The 17,218-nt window shown below is 39.8% G+C and overlaps 3 protein-coding genes across 11 annotated transcripts; 2 read left to right on the forward strand and 1 right to left on the reverse strand.

The window, feature by feature from the left end:
• Positions 1-493: 493 nt before the first annotated feature.
• Positions 494-2,656, forward strand: LOC135641142 (uncharacterized). Of its 4 annotated transcripts, none has more exons than XM_065156233.1 (8): positions 494-624; positions 724-792; positions 895-920; positions 1,032-1,178; positions 1,286-1,636; positions 1,700-1,961; positions 2,085-2,116; positions 2,245-2,656. In XM_065156233.1, exons 1-8 carry the CDS (start codon positions 542-544, stop codon positions 2,331-2,333), a joined length of 1,059 nt encoding a protein of 352 aa, XP_065012305.1. In that variant the 5' UTR covers positions 494-541; the 3' UTR covers positions 2,334-2,656. The 4 variants fall into 4 exon arrangements, 3 of the variants coding, with proteins under 3 accessions (XP_065012305.1, XP_065012306.1, XP_065012304.1); XM_065156234.1 differs by having other exon boundaries at positions 1,286-1,357; positions 1,472-1,961; XR_010497588.1 differs by having other exon boundaries at positions 1,286-1,961; positions 2,044-2,116; positions 2,245-2,308.
• A 1,104-nt stretch (positions 2,657-3,760) lies between these two features.
• Positions 3,761-7,792, forward strand: LOC103989671 (probable LRR receptor-like serine/threonine-protein kinase IRK). 2 transcript variants are annotated; one of them, XM_009408596.3, is made up of 3 exons: positions 3,761-4,046; positions 4,145-5,625; positions 5,900-7,792. In XM_009408596.3, exons 2-3 carry the CDS (start codon positions 4,178-4,180, stop codon positions 7,359-7,361), a joined length of 2,910 nt encoding a protein of 969 aa, XP_009406871.2. In that variant the 5' UTR covers positions 3,761-4,046; positions 4,145-4,177; the 3' UTR covers positions 7,362-7,792. The 2 variants fall into 2 exon arrangements, with proteins under 2 accessions (XP_009406871.2, XP_009406870.2); XM_009408595.3 differs by having other exon boundaries at positions 3,761-5,625.
• Positions 7,793-10,367: 2,575 nt separating this feature from the next.
• LOC135639946 (probable U3 small nucleolar RNA-associated protein 11) lies at positions 10,368-16,404 on the reverse strand. 5 transcript variants are annotated; one of them, XR_010497107.1, is made up of 9 exons: positions 16,012-16,404; positions 15,825-15,915; positions 15,666-15,757; positions 15,500-15,593; positions 15,325-15,404; positions 12,931-13,014; positions 11,658-11,757; positions 11,359-11,556; positions 10,368-10,761 (listed from the first exon to the last, which is right to left on the reverse strand). XR_010497107.1 is itself a non-coding variant. In XM_065153975.1 (8 exons), the coding sequence occupies exons 1-8, from the start codon at positions 16,065-16,067 to the stop codon at positions 11,464-11,466; spliced, it is 690 nt and encodes a 229-aa protein (XP_065010047.1). In that variant the 5' UTR covers positions 16,068-16,404; the 3' UTR covers positions 10,368-11,463. The 5 variants fall into 5 exon arrangements, 1 of the variants encoding a protein (XP_065010047.1); XR_010497106.1 differs by having other exon boundaries at positions 10,368-10,773; XR_010497104.1 differs by having other exon boundaries at positions 10,368-10,848.
• Between the last annotated feature and the right edge of the window lie 814 nt (positions 16,405-17,218).

Below are 17,218 nucleotides of genomic sequence, written 5' to 3' on the forward strand. Positions count from 1 at the left end.
TTTTAGAAGAAATTCTAGTTGCTATGCTCCAAGTAGGAAGACAGTCTGTGCCTTTTACCAAGACAAAATATTAGATCAGTGGACATTTTACAGCTAATGCGTCAGTGGCTATTTTCTTAGGAAGTTTGTCCCAGAAAAGAAGGCTATGGATATTGTTTCTCTTGTTCATTTTAGTCTCTTTTGTTCCCTGCTGGTCCCTGGCTCTTAATTATCTTTTTCCCTTTCCCTTTCTTGTAATCTCTATATCATCCTCTCAATAAAATTGGATTAGTAGGTGCTGGCTCATCCTGATGAAGCTTAATAAATTATTATGATCTGCATCATTTTAGTTTACTTCATAATATGATAGGTTGGTCAGTACTAACTCAGGTTAAACAATTAGTTATCTTAGGTGAGTAATATCTAGATAAGATATTGTTTTTCAGAGACTAAAACTAAGAAAATTTCAGCTAACCATTTACTTGCTATTCTTTATTAGCAATATCTGCTACTTTTGTCTTGTTTTTTGGAGTTTTGGATAGTATCGTTTTGTGACTATTGCATGTCAGCAAAAAGTGGTTCTTCAGTCAATCTTTCGGCAGTAGGAAAAGACTTCAGCCTTGTATCTCCTCACAAGGATAGAAGGTATGCTAATGCAAAAAATTTCATTATTGTGCTGTGTAATATGAACACATAGATACAATCTGGTTAACAGAAGTTAAAGATTGGATCCTTTATGGACAGTCTGTTTGATCTACCTTCTTGGTCTTTCTCACAAAAAGAAGACTTGCGGGACATCATAAGTTCATCAAGGTAAAGCCAACCTATTTTCAATCATCTGCGACCTACTCTCTCTACCTTTTCTATTTCAGGTTCTAACACAGTTTATTATTTACATTGATGAAATTTTGTCAGCGAGGAGTCCTGCTCATCTACTGCAGGTCATTCATTGTTTGTTAACATATCATACTGACTGTAGGATGGTAGTTGATTTTGGCATTTTCTTTTGCAAAAAGGAGTTCTATCCATACACATCACTTCTAATCTTGCAGTGGGGAAAGGTAAAAGTTATGACATACTATCACACTTAACACAATTGAAAGAAAGCAAGAAAATCCATTCAGATGATCTGGATATAAGCTTAGTGAATCTGAAAGGACGCAAGAAAAACCACATGGATGAGCTGGATATGAACATAGGTAGTGGTCAATGAAATGAATGAAGCTTTTTATTTAATGAATTTAGGAGCAGGAAACTTTTAGGTGCATGTCAAAGTAGTTGAATTCTATATCTTGTTATTTCTTAGATGTATCATCTCCAGTTCAGAGAATTCCATATCCTGACTGCATTTTCCCCTTCAAGGAGGACTTTCCTTCAGGTAAATTGGCTTCTGATTCTGTTTTCTGGTTCCAAAAGTTTGACAGGAAAGTAAAATGTCATCTGATCACAACTTATTGCTTGAATCTAATATTTAATCTGCTTGCTGATCCAGTACTGAGTCCCAGGACAGACTTCACACGGGGAAGATCTAAATCAAACATACCTGTTGACCATGAAAGTTTTTATGACTTCAACTTTGAGAACAATATATCAGGAGAGCTATCAGGTTTTGCCTTTCGGCCCCAGAAGCCTCACGCACATACCCAGATGTCAGAAGGTTGTTTACCATATTCATTTTCTGCTGGGGACAGTCAACATGACACTCAATTGTCTGATTCAGTGAGGCAAAGGAATGCTAGCAAGACCAGTGGAGAATCAGAAGGAATTTCAATAAATCTAGAAAACAAGATCCTTAGTGAAAAATCTTTGTATTCACTAAGCGAAAGAGAGAATAAAAATGAGGCACCAAGTGAACGTCTAGAACTGAACAAGAGGAAAGCATCATCCTGCAGCTCCAAAGCCTATGATCCTCCTGAAGAAGCTGAGGTTCCATGGAAAACCAAGGAAGTTTCTGAACTTCAGACTTACATTAATGACAAAGTGTAAGAATCTCCTCCTTTGCTCACAACTTTATTCAGATTTATGACAGCCTTAACATATTTCTTATGTATTAATAAAATCAAGGGACTAATGCCCATTGCTGCTGTCCTCTAACTTGATTGCAGTTCTCTGGATCCTTCAGATATCAGAAACAAAGGTTTCTTTTTGCTCGACTCAGCCTATCTTTTGATGTATCTGTCTTGAAGTGTGCAAATAAAGTTTGATTTTACATTTGATAAGCATTTTTTTGGATGAAATGACATTTTGATTTCTCTCTCTTTTCAGAGTCTCTTAAAGATAATTTGGGATCCGAAGTGACATTGTTGGAAGCATTCCAGGTGAGGTCTCTGATATGTCTTACCAAGTTCTGCTAGGAAGATATGTTCTTCAACTTCTCTGTGTACAAAAAGTGCTTCTTGAAGCATGACAAAGTAATACTGGGATGCAGTGAAGAATAATTTTCATTCCCCAGATCAAGTAAACTGACCCCTGTATGATAGGATTGGATATAACCGGAAAAAAATGTACTTTTCTGTAATTGAGGGCAAGGATCTCTCTGAACGACAAGGAGCGGAGACAGCATTGAAGTTTAATAGTTTTACATCCAAATCTCAAACAATGTCTCTGGGAATTGAACAATTAGGCCTTGCTAATCCCTCTATAGACCATTTATCAATCATCAATTTTGTTGAATTCATACTGCCTCTTTGGATGCCTGCACTCCTTAGCCAACAAATTTCCAAAGAGATCATCTCCGTTATGGTTTTTGTGATTTCATTTGATTGATTAGATATGACTTTATACATTTTTTAAAGATTTTTTTTTTTGTACATGGTGAAATTTTCTTTTACACTGTTATTTAATGGCTTGTCCTTTTTTTTTTGGTGGGGGGGATCATATTTTCTTATAATTTCTTCCCCTAGTACACAGGTAAATAATTGAGAAATGTTTTGATTCCCTAATAAATGTTCAGTCCTTGATCGAGGAATGACCAGTTGAACGATTGGGCCATCTGGCCCATGAAAGAAAGGAACCATCCACCATCATTGGATTCTCGAGCAACATAGAAAACCTAGAGGCGGATGTCTCGGCGCAACTCTCATGATGGTGTCCGCGTTGGAAGAGCCAAAAGTATCCCTAAATTTCGTTTCGCGCATGGAGCCATACGTTGTTATTTCTGAGAGCCAACCTACACCTCGTTTGGCTTGTTGGTCAGGACAAACTATGTGTACCTCACAGCAATCACTGCGGTGTGCGTGCATTAAATGAGCCATAAATACGCCGACAGTTACGCGTGTACCTCAAAACAGATGACCGGCACGTGACACTCCCCTGGAGAAAACCGCCACACACACTGCGTGAGAGGGCCACAAAGTAGCGTTGCTGCAGTCGCATACATCAATGTCGACAGTAGAATTTTGGTGAGTGTATTAAATGATGGACCATCATTGCATGCATTATGATGATAGAATAAAGCAGAGACTTGCATGCTTGCAAGGTAGATAAGTCATTTTCCTTTTCTTCCAAATTCAATGTGGTGTTTTCAGGATAACTCATATCTGCCAACAGATTCTTCCGTGTATATCAACAAGTATAATCTGATTAATATTTTCTTTTCTTTAGAAAATGTTATGATGCTTTTATGGATTTATGAAATCTTGGTATTCTGCTCTTGATAAAAGGTAAAGGTATATTTATGCCTAAATTTTCTGTTCTAAAGAAATTGCTGATTGAAAACTAGGATTTAAAACAGGCTTTAAATAGTCCACTTACTTGTCAATTCTACCTTGAGAGGCATTCATTGACCTCATTATCTTCTGCCACCTCTTCCACCTCACTCCCCCCCATGTTCAAGTGCTACCTTCCTTCCACCACCTTCCTCCGGCTTTAGCTGTTGAGGGCACAAAAAAGCAGCAAAAGCTGTTCGTTTCCAGAGACAAAAGCCAGGACCCATCCTCATTTCCCTCACCTCCTCCTCTCCATCCCTTAACCTAGTGGCGTTGTAGCTCTGCAAGCGATCTATTGCTTTCTTCCGCGGCTTCTGTGCCCAGAGCAAGTGCGTCTTCGTGTCCTCCGTCGATTTCCCGGTTAAGATCTCTCCTTTTCCTCGTTTTCAATCTTCCAAGCCGGAAAAAATACGTCTTCTTTGAGATCGAGGTGCTCAATCTGATCTTTTTGGTTGAAGATTGAAGCGGAAGTACAGGGATTTCCGTCGAAGATGAAAAGCCTTCACCTTGGAGTCATTTACCTCCTCTCAATCCTTCCCCTGCTCGCCGAATCCGTGGCTACCACCTTGAACGACGACGTCCTTGGTCTGATCGTCTTCAAGGCCGGCGTCGAGGACCCCCGGTCGAAGCTGGCGTCTTGGAACGAGGACGACGTGGACCCTTGCAACTGGGCCGGCGTCAGATGCGACGCCAAGTCGAACCGCGTCACCGAGCTCGCTCTGGATGGCTTCGCCCTCTCCGGAAAGCTCGGCCGCGGCCTCCTCTGGCTTCAGTTCCTCGAGACGCTGTCCCTCTCCATGAACAACTTCTCAGGTAGCCTCAGCCCTGACCTCCTCCGCCTCGAGAGCCTTCGAACGCTGGATCTTAGCGCGAATCACCTCTCCGGCACCATCCCGGATGGGTTCTTTGGGCAATGTAGGTCCATTCGAGACATCTCCTTGGCAAAAAATTCCATCTCGGGGAAGATTCCTCCGGATGTTGGCTCTTGCTCCACCCTCGTGTCGCTGAACCTCTCGTCGAACCAGCTATCTGGCTCTTTGCCAAGTGAAATATGGTCTTTGAACGCCTTGAGATCGCTCGACCTCTCTGATAATTCTCTTGTTGGCGAGATACCGCTTGGAATTAGCAGGATGTTCAATCTGAGGATGATCAGCTTGAGACGAAACCGACTCACTGGCCAGTTGCCGAACGATACCGGAAACTGTATGCTGTTGAAGTCTCTTGATGTCGGAGAAAACCAGCTGTCCGGAGACCTCCCAAACTCCATGAGGAATCTTTCAACATGTACCTATCTTAGCTTGAGCTCAAATTCCTTCTCTGGGGAACTTCCGGCATGGATTGGAGAGATGAACGGTCTCGAGACTCTGGATTTGTCGGGGAATAAGTTCTCCGGTGGCTTTCCGAGTTCATTAAGCAATCTACAACTCTTGAAAGTGTTGAAGCTTTCTGATAACAGTTTCTCCGGCGGCCTGCCAGATTCACTGGCTGCTTGCAGGAGCTTGCTGGATGTGGATCTTAGTCGGAACACGTTGACAGGGAACCTTCCCTCATGGGTTTTTGAATCAGGTTTCACACAAATTTTGCTATCAGGGAACAAATTTAGTGGACCGATTGTCATCCCCTCGGTCACTGATTCGACTATCCAAGTGCTGGATTTATCGGGCAATGCCTTCTCTGGCAAATTTCCAAATGAAGTTTCAAACCTTAGAAGCTTAGAATTCTTGAATCTTTCGTTCGACTCGCTATCAGGCCCCATTCCCGCAAGTGTAGGCGAGATGAAGTCTTTGCAAGTTCTGGATGTTAGTGGGAACCGGCTGAGTGGGAGTATTCCATTAGAGGTTGGCCTAGCAGCATCCCTCAGAGAGATGAGGCTGGAGAAGAACTCTCTCACCGCAGAAATTCCGATTCAGATAGGAAGTTGCTCTTCGCTCGCATACCTGTAAGATTTCTAACTCTAATTTCTTTTGTCATCTCTCTAATATTACTTTATTTGGATTGCATTGTCTTCCAAATGAGAAGTTTAAGGTACCTAGAAGGCTAGAACCTTACAAAATATCTCGAATCCAACTCCTATTTGCTTGTTTCTGGTCTAGAATTAGCTGGATAGCAGCTGTGTTGGCTGCAGTCTGCTAGGATTTCTATGGTTATTTATCTTATATCTAGAAATTAACTTACATGATATCCCATGTTTGGATTTTTGATTTTTGGTACAGGGATCTTTCACAGAACAACCTTACTGGTCCAATTCCTGAAACATTAGCTAATCTCACCAATCTCCAAGTTGTTGATTTCTCCCGCAACCAGCTCTCAGGAACCATCCCTAAGCAGCTCGCTGACCTCCCCCACCTCCTTTCCTTCAACATCTCCCACAACCAACTCTCTGGAGACCTCCCCGCGGGAAGCTTCTTCAACAAAATACCTCCTTCCTCAGTAACAGACAACCCTGGTCTTTGCGGATCTGTTGTCAACCTCTCTTGCCCTGGAGTCCTCCCAAAACCCATTGTACTTAATCCCAACTCCTCGTCAGGTGATTCATCATCAAACCCCGTGCTCTCGCCCAGCAACCTCGGCCACAAGAAGATAATTTTAAGCATCTCTGCTCTCATTGCCATTGGAGCTGCTGCTGTGATTGCTCTAGGTGTCATTACAATTACTGTCCTAAACCTCCGTGTCCGTTCCTCTACCTCCAATTCTGCTGCAGGATTGGCATTATCAGATGGATACCTTAGCCATTCTCCAGCTACTGATGCTAACTCTGGCAAGCTTGTCATGTTCGCTGGTGGTGACCCTGAGTTCAGTGCCGGTGCCCACGCTGTCCTTAACAAGGATTGTGAATTGGGTCGCGGCGGTTTTGGTGCAGTCTACAAGACAGTTCTCAGAGATGGTCGATCTGTGGCAATAAAGAAGCTTACAGTTTCAAGCTTGGTGAAGTCGCAAGACGATTTTGAGAAGGAGGTCAAAAGGCTGGGAAAAGTGCAACATCCCAATCTTGTGGCCCTGGAAGGCTATTACTGGACTCCTTCTCTCCAACTTCTTATCTATGAGTTTGTGCCTGGTGGTAGCCTATACAATCACCTCCATGAGTGCTCTGCCTCCGACACCCTCTCATGGCAAGAGCGTTTTGATATAATTCTTGGTATTGCAAAAAGCTTAGCACATCTCCATCATCTTAAGATAATCCACTACAACATTAAATCAAGTAATGTTCTCCTTGATGGATCCGGTGAGGCCAAGGTGGGGGACTATGGGCTGGCAAAGCTGCTACCAATGCTGGATAGGTACGTGCTTAGTAGCAAGATACAGAGTGCCCTTGGGTACATGGCACCAGAATTTGCATGTCGAACAGTGAAGATCACAGAGAAATGTGATGTGTATGGATTTGGAGTTCTGGTCCTTGAGATTTTGACTGGCAAGAGGCCAGTGGAATACATGGAGGATGATGTGGTGCTGCTGTGTGATATGGTGAGGGAGGCACTAGAGGAAGGGAGGGTGGAGGAATGCATGGATGGGAGACTTTGCGGGAAGTTCCCTCTAGAGGAGACTATTCCGGTGATCAAATTGGGTTTGATATGTACTTCCCAGGTACCGTCTAACAGGCCAGACATGGCTGAGGTCGTGAACATACTGGAGTTGATCAGATGCCCTCAGGATGGCCGGCAAGAGGAATTTTGTTGAACATCTGGGCTTAAATCTCTTTTTTCACCGTAAGAGTCTGTGACATAATCAGTTGGCATATGAAGACATGGCATAATGACAGCATGGATGTTGACTCTGTCTGCTTTGCTTGAAATGAGAAGAACAGAAGGTCTAGAATCTGATGAGCAAGAAATCCTTATGAAATTTTTGTCGTTAGAATTCTGCAAATGGAGGAGGTTTTCCTTTTCTTCTTACTATTTTTCATGTGCGTCTGGAATTAGGATTTCCTTTCACCAGGTTCTTAAATTGTGAAACCCTTCTGAAGATACATATTATTGCATACTACTTTGATGTCTTTTTGTTCACTGCTAAGCATGGTATCAAAGAAGCTGGCAGGGCCAAAGGTGTCTGAGTACCATTTAGGATATTAATCTTGATTAATTTAGCTTTTGTTTGCTCTTTCTTGCTTATGATAGGCATCCAAAGAAACTTTTTTCTTTGCATGGTGTCGCTAACCAAGCACTTCAGTTACTTTTAGTTACTGTTTCTTGTAATTCTCTTTCCATCTTTGGCATACAATGTTCATAAATCCATTATGTATGCACCACAAATGTGCTTTTTCTCGGTAGTAACTGTGCCGTACTCCATTTGAAATGTTCCAGTTTCATGAGAAACCTGGTCCCTTGATCCTCTAAGCATCAGCAACTAGGGATTTTAATCTACATGTTTCCTTCTGAACATAGAAATGTATGAGGTCTTATTCATCTTCAGAGCTTAGTTAAACTTGTTCCTCAGCTTCCTATTGGAACAGTAACCAGCCTTTGTATACCATTCCCATTCTTCCCCTGAACGTCTTCCTATCAATGACCATCAACATAGAAAATTGAATTGCTTACTCTATCAGTCTTAACTACCCTCATCGATGCAGCAGCGTTAGGTGAGTGGCTGCTTTTCATAGCCAAAGAGAATCCTGCTATCTATCTGTAGAAAAAAATTAGTTGTTCACCAACTAAACTTGTCCCTAACCTCAATTCCTCTCTCCATGTGACTGTAGAGCTGGTCTTCTTTTCATGACTTTGGAAGGAGATAGCTTGTACCAAATAGATAACAAGCTGCCTCAGACATCAAAGTCAAAAGCAGTTGGGGCATAAGGGCCTCAACTGAGATCCTAATCACTTCAGTAAAGGAAAAGGATGATGTATTAGTCAGAAAAATAGAAGTACTTGGAGGTGGCAGATAGAATCAAACAGTATGATGATGTCAGAGCAGTAGCACTTGATGAAACTCCTTGCACCTGCAAAACCCTTGAAGTGAGATCCACCACATGAGAGAAGTGTTGTTTTCTGACATGACTCAGAGAACCTCTTCTTGTGTTTGATAAAATATATAGAGTTTGATTGGTTTCTGTATTAGAAGATGCATGAGAAGAAGCCTGATAGGCCTTGTCATAATAGTTGCTGGAAATAAGCTTTTGTTTAGGAGACATATGGGTTGTACAAGATCTAGAAGTTATTTGAATAATAGGCAAATCACTGCAGGTCTAGATGATAATAATGTTTATGAACTTGTCTTTACCATTTCGCCTCGACGACATTATTTTTCTTTCCTGTATGTTTCATGCATGCAAACTACATGTGTTCTGAGCCTTCTGTATCAGTGTTTTGGTATCCCTTATAACTTGTGATGCTGATAAATCCTTTGATACTGTGAAAGTAACAATTCTAGGTTTCAGGTGGGCTTACAAGTTCTTAATTCTCTCACTGGGCCACCTAAAACCTTCCATATGATGTATAGCTTAAATACTGATTGCAGATTCTCTTTATTTGATGCCTCCTAACATTATTTTGGAGTGTTGCCAGTGTTTGCAAGTCTGAGTAAATGGAATACACACTGGTCCCTTGTCATGACATCCATATGTTCATCTTCTCTGAGACCCACATCATTCTCTCAATAAAGTCACACAGCTCATGTTTACTCATTAGATGGCCTCAAAGTAGCACATTGTTGCTGGTGTTTGGTGTATCTAATGATAAAGGAAATTGGTGACTGTGTCAAGAGGGCTTAAAGAAAAGGACTCAAGCTGCATGTGGTCCCAAATACATTGTTCTCACTTTCACCAGTGGTGGTGTTGAAGTGTACTCTCTTCTTTACTATGGGCATTGGGAAGTGATCAAAGCCAGCTTTGGCATCTTGCTTTTGTTTGCTTTAATTAAGAAAAATTGGAGATTCTCTCCACACATCAGCTTTTGAATTTGAAGAGGGCGGGAGAGGCTTATGTCTTTCACGCCGAGAACGGATTAATGTATACAGTCTTATCTTTTTTCCGATGAAAACTTAAGATAACTCGAGATAGGAGCAATGCAATCATGCTGAATTGCAATGAAGTGCATGTTTGTTGTTTGGTAGATATGATGTGATAATTTTCTTGTGATGATGATCAACTACCACCATGAGTCCTAATCTTGTCTTATGGTGTGACCCTTAGCTGTTGAAGTATTCAAGCACAGGACAAGGAAGGTAGGCCATAGCTTGCATTTGCCCAATGCACTGACAGTTTCTTTTTATTGGAACTGTCCTGTTTGTCACACAGCATCTCAGCACTTAGGGCAGACACAAGCTTCACCCAGTGGACTTCCACAGCTTTTTCTTTTCATCTGTTCAAAGACCTAAGCATCTAATTGTGTGTGTAGGGACTGCCTCCCTGTCCAACCCTACTCCTCACATGGAGTCTCTTGAATATAAAAGAAGAGAGTACAGCTAGGAAAGCACTGGACTGGAAATAAAGTTGACTGTAAAGGAGGAAGCATGAGTGTTTCAAGCAGTTGATGGACATCTACTACAATCAGAAGCTTTTGCTGCTTTCATTCATCACTGAGCATGGGGGACAATGAATACACCATTGACCCATTTATTCCACCAACAAACATCTCATAATAATTAGGAATGATTTTGGCATGCTTAGCAACACAAACATCCATGAGTAGTTTAGTTCAGAAAAAGCTTTTTTTTTTACTTCTTTTTGTTGCATTGACACACAGAGAAAAAGAGTGAAAAATCAGCACAGAATAGCACAAATGAAAACATTTGAGTAGGTTATTTGAAACATAGCAAAGTCAGGCTTCCACCTCCCCTTTGAGATGACTAATGTATTCTTAGTGACCAACATACTCCTTTTCTCCATGGACATGGAAGGTGTGTGGCTTCAGTGGATGGCTCTCTTTCTTTCCAATGTACCTTTTGCTATCTTGAAGGAGAAGAGCTGAGAGGGTCTTTCACTTGAGCTTTTCCTCATCCAACAGATCAGCATCAATGTATTACCCACATAGGAGACATAACATGGATGCAATTTGATGTTGTCTAGAGTGGAGAATCCACTTGCAGGTCCAAGCCACTCCCACTTTCCCTATCAATCATTGTACCAGATAACTCATCTGCTTCACTGCACAAGTAACTTGAATGCAGATTAGGAACTCTTAGTCAGCTATCCATCCAGTCAAAACTGTCATCATAAACAGCAGAAAAGTTCCTGCAGCTAAGAGAAGTAACTATTTTCATGTAAATGCATGAAGAAGTAATAGTTTTAGATGATGCTTCCTAACAGAATAACTTGCAGATAAGATGGAAGAATAAGATGACATTTCTTCCAGTATTATTATTAACATTATTATTCAAAACTAAAAGCTTGAAGGAAAAAATATTTATTTGATTTCAGTGAGTCAATCCTATTCACCAAATAGGGACTGCAAGTCCATGGGTTTTCAGTGCTGCAATCTCTTCCTGGGGAATGGCAGCTGGATGCAAGGAGGTCAGGACCAAAATTAGAAGTTTAGAACACACCACCTCAATGTAGGACCCTAATCATCGGCTTTCAATGTAATAATGCTTCCTCAAGTGACAGCAGTTATGTTCAGATAAAATCTAATTAACAGTAATGCACATAAACAGACAAGTTCTGATCATTAAATCTCATGTTACTGACTAGTTTCCATAAATATCTGGTTACATAATAGAAAAAAAAGGAAAATTCCAGCTGAACCTGCACATGTTCTTTGGATCGATCAATTTATTTCCTTGAACCAACCAACCACTGGGGTTTCATAAAGATGAGTAGCAACAAATTAGTGGCGACAATGAATATAATTTAACGCTTGCGTTCTGCACGCCATTTATAAACGGGTCTAGTTGTCGGTTGAACAATTTCATCTTCACGGAGTTTACGCTTTCTCCCAGATTTCTGCAGCATGAAAGACAAAAATACACCTTAGTTACTCCAAATAATTAAATTTAATGACCTGTTGCATCTTCTTCCTAAATGATAACACAAGAAACAGTAACCTGCAATTCTTTTTGCAAGGCCATATCCGAGTAGAGCTTTTCCAGGTCTTGAACCCTTTTTTGCCTTGCTTCCAGTTCTCTGTAAGATGCAGCTATTTTCCTGGGAATGAGAGAGCCATAAACATCAGAAAAAGCAAAGGTAAAGCATCATATTAAAGCACGACGGCATCAAATGACAAGAACCAGATGCAAAAAAAAAGAGTTCAAAGATAAAAGAACAAATAAGATCACCCAGAAAGAACAAAAAGAAAAGGATAAAAAGAAAAGAGAGCAGAATGTACAACACAAAAAGAAAAGGTTGGGTTAATGCCCTTAGTGTTCATTATCAGAGAGCAGAATGTACAACACAAAGTACTATACAGTATCATTACAAAAATCAAATGTTATTTAAATAAGTTTTTTAACATAATGTAATTTTGTTATTGGTGTTCTTCGGTTTTCCTGGAACTAACTAGGCTTCCAGTAGCTTTTATAACAAGTAGTCAGATTGCAGACGTTTAGTTACCCATAAGTAGACAAAGTGCAGCATGCATACAACTAAAGATTTACTTCCTGCACTTAACACAAGATGCATAGGTTTCACGTAAGTTTGCTGGCAACAGGTGTAAAGGTCATAATATGTAAGTTTTAGATGTCATCAAAACTTAAGTTATATGTATAACATTAAAAAATTGAACTATAAACAAATATAAAATGACAAAATATACAAGAACAAAGTTGTAATTTTCTAATTGTTTGGGATCAGCTACTGTAAAGATAATAAAACAAAATGTAAAAGATGACCCTAGATATAAATAATATTAATTCATAAAATATAATAAAATATCAGAAGTAACATGAGATTAATATCGCTGATGACATGAGAATAATATGGTGGTCCAGTTACGAGAGCTACCATATTACTCCATTTGCACGGAACAATGGAATTAAATTGCACTTGCAGGTGCAACTTCCAACCACAAATACAGACTACCAAACAGCAGCAACACAATCCGACTTTTAAGCATTTGTGATTGCCTACAACTATACTTGCAGGAATGCATAGCAATCGGAAACCAAATGCCCCCCCAGCAAAAAACTTCCAACAAGCAACACCCACCGGTTTGAGAATTCAAAAGGATTTTAAACATTAAATATCACCCAACATCAGGATAGATGGCTTCAATGGCTAAAGACAAGTATAGAACAAACTTAATATCCAGAAAACATCATTGAATATTAAAGAGCACAAAAGGAAAACTCATCAGAAAATCCAATATCCAATTTCACTTACTTTTTTATACGACCTGGAACCTTTACAGAAGCAAGTGAATCCCTCTTTTCAAATTGTCTAGACTGTATTTCTTTGGCTTCTTCCCTGTTACATGACAAGGGGTGACGCAAAATCTTTGAATAAATATAAGATAGAAACAAAAGATCATACAACTATAAAGAGAAACTATTTGTTATTGGTAAAATAAGATAAGGAAACCATACGAATTATATAGAAAAACCAATACATGCTTTTACTTTAAAAAAACCAAAGCTTGTGATGATCCATTACAAATTATAATGATGGCAATTAATCATATTAATTCTGTACTCTTTGTGGCTTTATCTCATCCTTAAACTGCCAAGCAGATTAGCTAAACTTCATTGCATAACTCCTCTTATTACCAAGAGGCCAAACAATTATGAGCCTAAGTTTAGACCTACTTGTTCTGCCTTGTGACAAGCTAATGAATAACCTATTTAACTACCTTTCCCCCAGTCAAAGTGGCTCCTAGGTGTCAAATAGGCATGTTCATCACCAATTTTAATCCAGTACTGTATTATATTGTCGCTGAAATTTTATAATTTTAGATTTTACAACCTACCCAAAGGACCATAGTATATTGGCATAGTTTTCCTTAATCTTATCTTGTTTGCACTAGCAAAAACAAATAAATGAAGCCACATCTAATCTCATATCATTTAGAGAATTGGAGAACCAAGACCCTACAAAAGCCTCAAGCTCCCTTTCCTTGACACGGCATATGAGGGGCACCCCAATAGGACAAAACCATGTGGGACTCATCCAAGATAGGATAACACCTTGTGAGCCCCCAAGCTCAGCTAGGTGAAGCATCTCATTGAATGATGGCTCATCCAAGCTAGAGAAACCTCTGGTTCCCCAAACAAGGGCTCTGCTAGTGCCAAATAGGTAAAAGACTTGGAGAGTCAAGGTCATAAAAACCCCCAGGACTCCTCCATTTGATGGGCCTTTTGAGGCGGGTCACGGAGCCCCAGTACATTAGAATACAACTCCAGTACACGTTTCCTATAATTAAACATCAAATTCAAAGGCGAAATATGTGTCAAATTTTTGTCTAGATGTCATTGGTCTACACAAGCAGGATGCTGGACTATCGTACCAAAGAACCTCTACATGGGTTGACCAAATGTTCTTTTTTCTGACTCTGTGTATCATATCTTCTTTGAATGTGACTTAACCTTAGAACTTTGGAATATTATCAAACAACAACTCAAAGTTGATTTCCCTAACTTTGATAATTGGCACATTGATTCTTGGCTTTTTGAAACATCCTCCTCCAAGATATTATTGTCATATCCTTATGGCAGCTATGTTTAAACCAAAATGATTCCTGCTATCGCAACCACCCGGCCAAAGCTTCCACCCTTGGGAAAAAGGTGGTCTCATCCATTGATTATCTCATCCGTTATGGATCAAAACGTGAGGGATCTCCTCTTCCAATCCCACACCTCAATATATCAAGTTCCTGTTCCCTCACTACTAACCTACACATCAACTATAACTAATCTATCACTTGTGATGGCTCATTCAATCCTGCTTTGGATTATGCAGGTTTTGGCTTTATAATTGAGGACAATCTTGGAACCCATCTAGCTGAAGGAGCATCTACCTGCAATGCCGTTTCACCCCTTCAAGCTGATTGCTATGCCATTCTCAATGGCTTACAAAAGGCCTAAGACCTAGGACTTCCAAATTTTGCAATGCACAGACTCACTAGCCTCTGCAAATTTTGTCAACAATGTTAACATGATACTCTGGTACCTCCACTCTTTGTTCCTGGACATCCATAGACTGTCCAGTTTAATTAATATCATTAAAGTTGTTCATATCCCTAGAGAGGGCAAAAGGGAAGCCCACCTCCTAGCTACAACGGGTTTTCGCTCTTCTAGCAGCAACTCACAGGGTGTGATCTCCCTCTTTACCCGCCATCTTTGTACCCAACTCTTTTGATCAACAAGCATACCCTTTTTTTTTTTAAATGTCCTTTTTTCTTGCCAATGATCCTCCACAATGGCCACAACAAGCAAGGAAAAAATCAAGATACCAGCAAACTAATAATTTAGTTATATAACAGTGAACATACAAGAAAAATCAACATACTGGCAAACTAAAAATTTAATTATATTGGACGAAATCAAGAAATCACAATGATGTCAGACAGATGGATTATTATATGACTAAGATCATTAAAAAGAAAGCTTTTTCTCTTAACTCATTTCAGCAACCAAGTATAATGAAAGACCAGATATATACTAAATCACATAACCCTCAGTGCTCTACATGGACAACTATAATTCATCAGTTGTAATTCATGTGAACTCCTATTATGTTCAACATTGAGAAATGACATGGGCCTAGGGCATAGGGGCATACCTATCCTCAGCATAATACACATGCTTGTTCTCAGGCTGATGATCCAGTGTATGAAGGGCAGAATTTAATCTTTCAATTTTCTACATCGAACAAACAATTGTAATAAGAAATTGAATGCACCATAGTTTCATCAACCCGTATAAATACAAAATAGGGAGTGATTTAATGATTTAACCTTCTTTTCACTTTGAACTTTCTGAAGAACATATCCAATATCTTGTGTCTTCATCAGCATGAGCTGCTCCGGTGTGTACTTGTTAGCTTCGCTCCTGAAGGACATTTGTTAGTATTATATATACAAATGAAATCAAGCTAATCAAGAATTAGATTTCGAGGATTACTTGGGTCTATGAATCCCGTCAACCATTCGTGTGTTAACCATCTTGAAGTAGAACTCATCTGGATTTTTAGAAGCTGCCTTATCTCTTAGTCTCTGATAGATGAAACATATGAGACCCCAAATCCACAAATAACACACGGAGAAAGCAAATGTTTCTCACCCTTAGAGTATCTTCCTTCTGGTGGAATGCCCGCGCTCGCAGGACATAATCCTTGTGCTTCTCGAGAAGCCCAAACTTCTTTCTTTCTCGGCTGCCATATGCACAAGCGCATATTATCACAATCGTGAGCAAAGGCAAAAGGATAATAAAACAAAACAGGAGGAACAGAAGAAGAAAGTTCACATACGGCTGAGCTCGCTCTTTGTGAGTCCTTCGAGGGATGGCGTTCCTCAGAGACGACATGGTTGTTCGATTCCTCAGCACGATATGAGAATTAATAGTAGGGCACAAACAGATAAGGACAGGTCGGGAGATAGGATCGGCACAAAATTAACCCTTGTTCAGTCTCCAATCTGAAATTTTGTTTGTGACTGAGATTTTCGTCTGTTCCGCAACTGCCGTGACGAGATTCGCGACTCGCGATTGGGCGAGGGCGGCGGCGGACGGCGACGCCCGACGACGGTACGTCGTTGCTGGAGCGGGAGCGAGGTCGTCGGCCGCGGAGAGGACGCTGTGAGCAGCGGAGATACCGTGAGGAAGCCGCGATAGGAGTCGGCCGCGCTTCTAAGCGATTGATCGAGTTGGTCCAACACTAAAAACCCTTCCTTTTCCCCCAAATTAGATTTTGAAATCGGTCAACTCTAATTTGACCCAATTTAAACCCGATTCAATTTTGACCGGCCCATCGAGTCCAATTTCTGTGGCCCAATTTGGGAAGCCGATTCTTGACTGCCCAAGTAAATACGGACTAATTGATCCAATTTATTACAGAATATATATATATATATATATATATATATATATATATATATATATAGTTAGTTAGTTAGTTAGTTAGTTTTCTCTTATGATGGCAAAATTTTCATTAATAAAATGTTTGATTGTTTAATTCTTGAAATACTTAAATTTTCATTGTTATTTTTAGATAATTATCTGGCAATGAAAACACATAAGCATACAATTAAAATTATGAATTTTTTAATATAAAAATATAGTTTTTAGTTTCATCATGAAAGTAATATTTTATTGTGATGATTAAAGTTTTATATTTAATAATTATTATATATTTTTTATTAAATATTTTTTGGTAAAAAATAATGAATATCATCTCTGATTTATATACCTAAGTTTTTATATGATTCAAATCTAAAATATTAGTATGGTAGTGATATATCAAATTTACTTATCAACTATTAAGGTTCAAAGCCTCATTCGATGTATCCGATCTGATCGTCCGATTGTCGAATCCCCTGATTGGGCCGGTCAACTAACAAAGTCAAGTTATAGGTCAACGCTCACCAAGAAAATTTGACTAATTCCTTGTTAGTAAACTATATACTGTAATAGTTGTTGGCATACTTAAAACTACCAACTACAATTGTCGGATAAATCGT

This window comes from Musa acuminata, chromosome BXJ3-6 (genome assembly GCF_036884655.1).
Source record: "Musa acuminata AAA Group cultivar baxijiao chromosome BXJ3-6, Cavendish_Baxijiao_AAA, whole genome shotgun sequence".
NCBI classification, from domain to species: domain Eukaryota; kingdom Viridiplantae; phylum Streptophyta; class Magnoliopsida; order Zingiberales; family Musaceae; genus Musa; species Musa acuminata.